Source organism: Rosa rugosa, chromosome 2, assembly GCF_958449725.1.
Source record: "Rosa rugosa chromosome 2, drRosRugo1.1, whole genome shotgun sequence".
In the NCBI taxonomy this organism is placed as follows: domain Eukaryota; kingdom Viridiplantae; phylum Streptophyta; class Magnoliopsida; order Rosales; family Rosaceae; genus Rosa; species Rosa rugosa.
Window position 1 is genome coordinate 51,450,199 of NC_084821.1, and position 9,740 is coordinate 51,459,938.

The 9,740-nt window shown below is 36.8% G+C and overlaps 1 protein-coding gene and 1 long non-coding RNA gene across 2 annotated transcripts; both read right to left on the bottom strand.

Moving 5' to 3' along the window:
- Positions 1-1,388: 1,388 nt before the first annotated feature.
- On the bottom strand, positions 1,389-3,447 carry LOC133728698 (uncharacterized). Its single transcript, XR_009855967.1, has 3 exons — positions 3,292-3,447; positions 1,593-1,941; positions 1,389-1,493 (listed from the first exon to the last, which is right to left on the bottom strand). It is a non-coding gene; the product is annotated as an uncharacterized LOC133728698 (long non-coding RNA).
- Positions 3,448-6,526: 3,079 nt separating this feature from the next.
- LOC133730950 (uncharacterized) lies at positions 6,527-7,270 on the bottom strand. Its single transcript, XM_062158446.1, has 2 exons — positions 6,878-7,270; positions 6,527-6,790 (listed from the first exon to the last, which is right to left on the bottom strand). Exons 1-2 carry the CDS (start codon positions 7,268-7,270, stop codon positions 6,527-6,529), a joined length of 657 nt encoding a protein of 218 aa, XP_062014430.1.
- Positions 7,271-9,740: the final 2,470 nt, after the last annotated feature.

The following is a 9,740-nucleotide window of genomic DNA, read 5'->3' on the forward strand; positions in this document are numbered from 1 at the left end:
AAAGTGGGGGAGTAGGATCGCAGAGTTCTCATTTCATATGATAATTAATTTGGCTCAAGATCTGTTATTTTTAATTGACTTATTTCTAGTTTCCATGTTTCAAAGAACCAAGAAAGAGTGCTTTCTGTGTTTTCATTTTTCTTTGCCTTGTTTGGAACTTTGTAATGATTTGGTTAAGATAGCTGGAGATTGATTTTGTTAATGAGTATGTTTCAGAGGGTGATAAATCAGAAGTGGACAATCTTGCGAGGCTCCACCCTCCCCCTATAATTTCAATAACAACCTGTTGAAACTTATTGAGACTGTTTTAATTAATCATGTTTTTGCTCATTTATGGCGGAGAGCTTTTCTCTCATGGTGAACAATAATCTGGATATGTTCTCTTGGGTTGTGGAATTGGAATTTCCTTGCCGTGACCGTAGAAAAAGTATATCACTCCTCAGAGAAGCTTTGGTGCCTAGAAAGTTGGGGGGCATTTTCACTTTCTAGGGACTAGGGTGCTGGTTATATATGTTTCAGAAAGCCAACCACCTGTTTCACTCTCTAACTTCTACCCATTTTTCATTGTTTATTAGTGTAATTGCACTGTGTTGGGTGAGACCCTATCTCTAAATTTCTCTTGGCATTGGTGTTGGTACTTGGTAGTTGATTAAAGTATCTGCTCAAAATGGAAGAAAACACTTACTGAGGTTTTATGAGTGCCTGCTGTGGTATCTGAATATTACTAGTTCTTTCTCTAAGTCTCTCGTTACTGCCATCTGGTATTTGTGCAGCTATTCTCAATCTTAATGCAGGGGTATATTTATTCTGTTTCTGTTTTGATAGTGTAATGTATAAGTATTGGTCATTGGGGTTCGTCAAAGCTTCTCAGGTCTTTACAAAGGTGATAAGTGATGCAGAAGGGAGAACAGACGACAAATTTAGACTCCCAACTGATTGCGGCAGTGAGCTACAATGGAAAATGCGACCTTGTGCAAGCATGCAAAAGCATGTTTCAGAAAATAAAGGACGGCCTTATTCAAAGTCAGAGATATCAAGGGAATCTTCATTCAACAGGAACTGGCAAATTCTTGCTGTGGCAGTTGTCCGGCCTACTTTAGTGTAGATCTACTTTTCTTGGAACCTGCTCTCGGCCTAATTTTTGGAAAGCAAGTTTTTTCATGCCATGATCTCATTTCATCAAAGGCAGAGGCGTTATGGTACACAGGGTTTATGATAAATATCAAATCAAGTATTGGGTGACATATGCTCATAATTCAAAATAATTGATTATCAAAAATTAGATCAGCGAAACAGAGTCGTTTCAATATCTTGTCACATATTGGATTCAGAAGTTGATAATGAGGACTACTTGATAATGGATAGTCATTTCTTCTTTATCAGGTTCGTTTAATGACAATGTGTATCTACAGTTTATGTACCCTTCTCCATTTTCTGCCCTCCAATATTCCTAAAACTGGTGGCATTCGGCTTTAACCTTTTTGTCTCCGATGCTGCACCAATTGGCAAAAGGAATTGTGAGATTAAATCTTGTTCTCTTAAAAGCCAGTACAGAATATCAAATAAACAATATATGAGGTTCAGGTGTTTACCTTGAGATACTTCCCTTGAACAACTTATTGAAATCATATATATGCACACAACAAAAGCCATGGTGAATAGACAGACTTGGTTTAAATTTAGAAGTGTTAGGAGTCAGTATTCAAGTTTTGGTATGTGTTTACTACGAATAAGAGCAAGCAAGAGAACAAAATATTTTTATCCATAGTAGAAGTATTGATACTAGCTAACGGTTATAGTAAGTTCTTCCAAAAGCGATGCAACTTTGAGAAGATTCAGAGGAGGCAGCGGATTACCTTCCTCACTTTTACTTTGGTATGAAAGGAGGTCCAAGTTCAATTGCCTGAGATTCCTAAATGTTGGTAAGCTTTGGGGTATTTTCTGCACATAAAGATTTAACTATGAAAGTTAAAAGGCACCAAATCATTAATTTCATGCTTTGGTATCTGAACTCAAAACATCAATAACCAAGAGATCAATTACTATAATCTAAGAACTAAAAACTAAAAAAAAAAGTAACTATTTTTGCATAATCAAAAACGTGCATTTTGAAACACTACATGCGACAATCCTAACCTGTAAAAATCAGAGAACAGTCCCAAACCATTAAACACCAAATTCATTGGAAAAAATAACAAAGAATAGAACATAGTTCAAGTTCAAATATTTGGTCCCCTTACAACAGAAATGATCGAAAACCTATATTTAGTCCCTTTTTTGGATCACTTATTTGATCTCTAACAAATGCAAATGGCAAATATGGTGTCCTAAGGCCTAATTATTTCAATAAAGCTTTCAATATTCGATCAGATATCTTTCTACCTTAGCAATATCAGTTTGCATCCTATTATGAGTTAACATCTCAATCCATGGTGTGCCAGATCAGTTACTGCACATTATTGTTAATAAACAGTATGAATGAAAATGCTATGAAGTGCAGTAAATGGAAACAGAAATTAGTAAAAGACATGGTACTCAGTTGAATCTAATACATGTGGCTGGTTCTGTGATAAAATCTTTCTTTTGTGCAATTTCATTGACATAGAGCAATCCAATTAGAACTTGCAAAGGAGTTGGAGGAAAATGTAAAAATGTCCAGTCAAATAAACCTGATGCATTTTTACACCAATAAGTAAAAGAAAATAATATGAAAAGCCCATGTACCAAAGAAAGAGTATGAGTCCATCCTCTTCTGGAAATTAAAAGCAAATAAAGTCCTTTAAAGCTTTCAAAAGTAGAGGAAAAATTATCACAAAACATGATCTTTTTCCATTTGAATTCATATAGTGGATAAAAGCTTTAGACAAAAAAAAAAAACAATTGAATGCACAGCAATGAAGAAAAATAATTCTTCTTGCTAGTAGCCTAGTAGAATGTTACACATTTCATAGCATTTTCTCAAAACGACATCCCACCAAAACCAAGGAGTATTCAGAGGAGCTGAAAATTTAACTTATTTGTCAACTTGCTAAAAATGATTTGTGGGGATTGGGGTGAGTTGCATTACTTTTTGTAAATCCAGAAATCAAAACCTAAAAATTGAATTCAAATATTTTTTCCAAATTTGATTGCACAAAGCCCAGCTCAACTGCCAACCTACACAAAACCCAAATAGAAAAATACTCAATCACCCACAAAACCAGAGCCAAATGCAAAACCAAACCCACATATGCATCATCCAAGACTGCATGCATCGAAGTTGAAAACCAATCGACCAAATAAAAATCTTACCTAGAGTTCAGATAAAGATGGTTCTGTGATGGATAAGACGAGACACACAGAATCCATTTTTCAGATTATCCCTCCCACCTCTTTGTGTACAGATCAAAAGTTTCTCCATTGCTCTCCTTATACCAGAACTTTGTCCTCTATGCCTCTCTCTTTTTGCCTGCATCGATCAGCCACCAAAAATCCCACTCACTCTGAGCCTCTATCTCTCTCTCCACTATTGGAGAGTTAGGAAGCGGAAAAGTGGAAAGGTCAATTTTGTGAAACCAAGCTGGAGCCAAAGGCAGAACAGTCATTTCACTATTCATTTTGGAAAAAGACAAACAAAATGAACAATGTTTTCCCATTTGAGTTTTGGCATAGAGTATAATGTGAGTGAAATGAGGAAGAAAAGAAGTAGAAGAAGGTGAAGAAAGTGAGAAATTATGAAAGGTGAATGTGAGAATTGATAGTAAAAAAGTGATTTTTTTTTTGAAATAACAGTCACAAATAATTATAAATAAAAAAAAGAATGAAAGAACTGTTGGCTCGATAAGGAACAAAAATTTCAAAGTTTGAAATTTGAAACTTGAACATTTCAATCATCCATGCATGTGAGCAAGCTCTTGCTTTTAAAAGTCTAAACAAAGGTCTATATTAGATCATCATATAAACTTCAGACCCCTATATTTAAAATGTTTGGTATAGACCCAACCCACCATTGGAGATGGATTTTGGACAACAAATGTCTATAATTTGGACTATGAGCCTACCATCGGAGAAGACCTTACATGTGTCAAATTTGACAGATTGACTCTCATGTGTCATCTACTGTGACAATAACATTTAAGTTTGAATTATTTCTCATTTCTTAAATATTGCCGTTATGTATTTACGTGAATTTTGACAGATCCATTGGAGATGCTCTAAATTGTTGATTGTAAAATTTTTATCAACAAACAATGAGTTTTAAGTCTACTAATTGAGTTGGTCTTGGTGTAACTACTTTGAAAATATTCAATAACATTGAGTGCAATTGTAGTGTAGTGTCAATAAGTGTAACTAAAGTGTGAAACTTTGACGCATTGAGAGGTTGGAGAGAGATTTGAATGCTAAGCAAACTGTGAGTGATAATTTGACAACAAAGGTTGATGATTTGAAGACTCGATTGGGTAGGGGTTCGAAATCTAGAGAGAGAGGTTCCTGCTTCTCTCTAACCCCAGCTCTCTCTTCCCACAGCTCCTGCTCCTGCTTTTCTCTTTGGTTTTCCCTCACCCATGTGGTGACCCTTCATCCTCTGTGGTGATTCCTCATCCTCTGTGGTGAGTTGTTTTCCTTGTTTTTTCCTCTTCTTTTGCATCTGATTTTGCCCTCACAAATCAAATCTGTTTTTAGATCTTAGATCTAAATCTCTAAGATATACTCTCAGATTTGTTTTTCATGGTCATTCTCAGTTTTTGTTCTTCCTTTGCTCCTCAAGATTTTCAAACCGTGAACAAATCTCCTTCTTCTTGTCTACCTTGTCCTGCCATGGAAGCTTTCGTACACCTCTGCAACCACCTCTTCAGATCTCAGGTTTCTTTGCTAAGATCTATTTTGGCTTGGTTGTTGTTGTTCTTTTATGCGAGATCTTCTCGTAATCGGTCAACTGGAGAATGTATGGCGGCTCTGTCCGTATCCTTACCTCTGCAGACCACCCTTGGTTACCAATCCTCGCTCGCGATTTCCGTCGGAGCTCCGGTGACGAATCTGCTATGGCGGCTACAAGTTGGAGATGAAGAAGAAGCTTTGATTAGGGTTTGGGTTTTTTGGGCTACTTGGGCTTTTAATTTTTAGTTTGGGTTTTAATTTTATCCTACTCATGTCTTAATTCGTATGAATTTCTGACTTTGAGGGGTTTGTTGCCTGCCCTTGGCTTTGTTTGGGCCTTCTATGCCTTTTGGCTTTATGAATATCAGTTTCACGACCAAAAAAAAAAAGATTGGGTAATGCAAACACACGTATTAGGAAATTGAAGAGGAACTTGATCGCTGAGCAAACAATGAGTGACAATTTGAGAACACGAATTCGTGAGTTGAGGAATGACTTGGGTAATCAATTAGAGCAAGCATTGTTAACATCCAGGTTAATTTACTTACGTAGTTGTAAAAATTGAAATTTGCAAGAATTATAAAATTATTTGTTCTCATATGCAAACACTAATTGACTTGGACCCAAAGACCATCTTCCGATTGACTTGTACCATTGACGAAATTTTGGGATACTTTCACGAAAGAAACGGTGAGTGCTTCATCTTCCAACGGTGACCAATTCACACTTCCTTTTGACGAACTAGCCATTTTCGATAAAAGTAAAATAAATGAGAGATTAAAAATAGGTAGAAAATGAAAGATTTAGAATAGAGAGATATATATGAGGAAGTAGAAGGAAGATGTGAAAAAGAAGGTTGAAGTCATATGTATTTATAGTGTAAAAGTTTTTTTTTTTTTTTTTAAAACAAAATCAAACCAACGGCTATTTAAAAAAAAAAAAAACCCAACGGCTAGCTGACGTCAGCAACTAGCCGTTACTGACGTCATGCTTTTGTCAGCTTCCACTACCAGACGTGGGCCATATGATTATGATCCAATTTTTTTAAAGGGCCAAAGGGGCATCCTTAGGGCTATTTTTAGCCCTTTAACCTCACCTATAGCCCTCATATTTGGCACTTTGGCCCTTAACATCATGGGTTGGAGTTGAATTGGGCTAAAAATTGCCCCTTTAGCACTTTGTCCAAGTGGGTTGGAGGTGGCCTTAGGCCATCTCCAACCCAAAGGGCTAAAAATAGTCCTGGGGCTAAATTTGAGCCATGAATTTTGTACTATTCATTTATCTGACAGCTTCCGTCTCCAACCCAAAGGGCTAAATTTTAGCCCTAAAATATATTTTAACATTTTGGATATGTTATATATATATATATATATATGTTCTTATTTTTTAAAGTCAATTGACTTATAATAATTTCAATAATTTTTATGATAAAATTAATTTTTTTTGGTTGTATTTTTTTTTTAAGAAATTTAAAAATATCTTTAGCTAATTTTGAAATGGAATAAAACTGGAATCATATTTGTAATATTTATTTTATTCATGACAAAAGCATTTAAAAAGGAACACAACAAAGTAAGAAAATGCAAACACTTGTCAGTGACAACCCTGACAATTATTAAAATCACAAATTGAAAGCTTTGAAAACTCAATCACATAGCAAAGATCAAATTCATGGTGCTTGACCTCGCAGACTCCAGAGGTGTTGGACAAGATCATCTTGTAAATGTCGGTTGCCAACAGGAGAACGTATCATTCTGTATCGAGACATATATTCCGACATTGTAATTCTTCCGGATCTTGGATCCCTTTCCAAATTTTCTCTCGCTTCGTCTAAGATGCGAGCTCGAGCCCTTCTGGACCTATTTGGATCCGATTCGTCATCATCAGACTCGCCATTGTAGTAATCGGCACGTTCATCCTCAACAATCATATTCTGAAGGATAATGCATGCCAACATGATATTGGATAAATTTTCCAAACTCCACCCTCTTGTAGGTTGTCTAATGATTGCCTATCTTGCCTGAAGAACACCAAATGCCCTTTCAACGTCCTTGCGGAAGGCCTCTTGTTTGGTGGTGAAATATGCTTCAGCTTCATTTTGAGGGCGTCTAATTGCTTGAACAAGCGTTGCCCACTTAGGGTAGATGCCATTAGCAAGATAGTAACCCATGTTATAACGATGATTATTGATGTGGTAGTCTAATTGTGGTGACTGACCTTCAGTGAGCGCATCAAACAATGGTGAACGCCCGAGGACTGTAATGTCATTTTGGGTACCAGGTATTCCAAAAAAGGCATGCCAGATCCATGTATCAAAATCTGCCACGGCTTCGAGAACGATGGTTGACTTTCTTGATTTTCCACTAAAGCTTCCTTGCCATCCAGTTGGACAATTCTTCCATTCCCAATGCATGCAGTCGAGCGAACCTATCATTCCAGGAAAGCGTCGTCGTTCGGCTCGCTGTAAGAGCCGTTCCAGATCCTCTCTGTTTGGTGCTAGTAGATATCGTTACTGGTATATGGTGACGATTGTACGACAAAATTCACTGAAGTTTTCTATAGCAGTAGATTCAGCCATCATGAAGTTTTCATCAAGAGAGTCTGCCACTTGTCCGTAAGCCATCATTCAGAGTGCGCAAGTCAGTTTCACATGAGGCGAAAAGCCGAGTTGCCCTTTATTGCCACGGTTTTGCTTGAAGAAGGGATTAGCTGACTAGACATCATCTAGTAGGCGAAGGAAAACTTCACGCCTCATTCGGTAGCGTCGTCTGAATATTTCTGGTGGGTACACCGGATTTTCGACAAAGTACTTTTGCAGTAGATCATCGTTCGCACGCAAACGAGATCGAATGATGTATTTGCGCCCGGGAACCGACCCACCCCATTGCGGTTGTGGACGAAGTTGGTTATTTACCAACCAAGTAGCTGCCGTCGTCATAACTTGTGTTGCATGTATTTCCATCTCTTCATCTTCTTCATCTTCTTCATCGTCTTCTTCATCCTCTTCCTCTTCTGCGCGTAACCTTTCTTACCACTTACTGAACCAATTAGAACTCATTTCGAAAGTGTTTAACAAAAAAGAAATTAAGAATAGGGAGAAAATAAAAGATTTAGAATAGAGATATATATATATATATATATATATATATATGAGGAAGTAGAAGGAATATGTGAAAAAGAATGTTGAAGTTATATGTATTTATAGTGTAAAAGTTTTTTTAAAAAAAATTCCAACAGCTCTAACCAAAGGCTAACAAAAAATAAAATAAAATAAAAATTTCAAACCAATGGCTACATAGCCAAAGGCTTAAAAAAAATATAAATAAATAAATAAATAAATAAAACCAACGGCTAGCTGACGTCAGCAACTAGCCGTTGCTGACGTCATGCTCCAGTCAGCATCCACTACAGCCCGTGGGCCACTATCACGCCCCGGATTTTGAATAACAACTCAAATCCGAAACATGAATTAAACAATCTTAATCAAAGAAACGTTCTGAATTTTTTTCATAATCAACCACACCACACGTCACTCAAATTCCAAATCTCGGAAAACTTCGAGTTAATTATTACATCTCACTCTTACAACATAAAATTGTAAAGCTCTAAATGAGCATACAAACCTCACAATAGAAGGGAAATAAAATAACCGTTGTAACCCTTAACCAGCTCGATCTCCGCCACGATTATCCTGACCTGCAGGATTATCCGCTACACCGTTTGAATAGTGTACCGGGATTGCAACAACACAAAACCCGGTAAGCTTTCTGAAAGCCCATATGAGTAAACAAGAATGAACGGTTGATTTATTAAATCACATTTCCTTTAACTCAAATAAACAACCAACAATCTCAACATCCACAAGGGAAACATCAAACCAACTCACGGGAAACAACAAGGAATACATCCCCACAATCCCCTAATCTCAATATCACCTATGTGGTCTTTCCTACAATTATTCCCATTGCATGTGGTCTTTCCCACAACCTGCAATTATCCTCACTGCATGTGGTCATTCCCACAACCTACAGTTATTCCCATTGCATGTGATCTTTCCCACAACCTCAAACACATACACTCCGGTTTATCGTTAAACCGAAAGACCTTAGACCATTTGGTCTTCAGAACCCCACATCATTTGACCTCTATACAACCCATCAAGTCAACTATGATTTTCAAACATGATTTAATCCATCAAAATCATCATTATAAATATGGCACAAAACATTTCAATCCATATTATATCTAAAATCATCACAATTCTACACTCCTCAATGTCACACCATTCCATATATAATCATGTAATTATATATATACGTAATCATCCACTCAGGAATGACCACTAATATCAACTATAGTTCAAGCATAAAAATCGTGAAATTCATTTGTATAGTTAAAATCATTTTACTTACCTATGGACCGTAGTTGATCAAGTCCATATGTTTTAAAACAAATATTTATTCCATAAATATTTTTCACACAATTACGACAAAATAAATTAATTGAAAGTGCTCGGTTCGTAATATGAACCACGTGAGGTTTACTTACCTTTAATCCCGCTGCGTCTTCTTAACAGCTCAAACAACGATTTCACGAATCGTCCGCCAAACCAATCTGTCGATCACCTAATCCAACAAGATCTTAACTTAGCCAACAACTCACAAGCATACTTATACGACGATCCAACGGTCGGATCGAAATTAAATGATGATCCAACGGTCAGATCCTCACGGATCGCCTTTAGGATCATCCTCCAAAAACCATCACGAAGATCCGATGGTCGGATCTTCCTGTATCGTCCTTACTAACATCTCCGCTAATTTATACAAAAATCCAACGGTCGGATTCTCACGAATCGCCTTCCGAATCATCTTTTTACACTT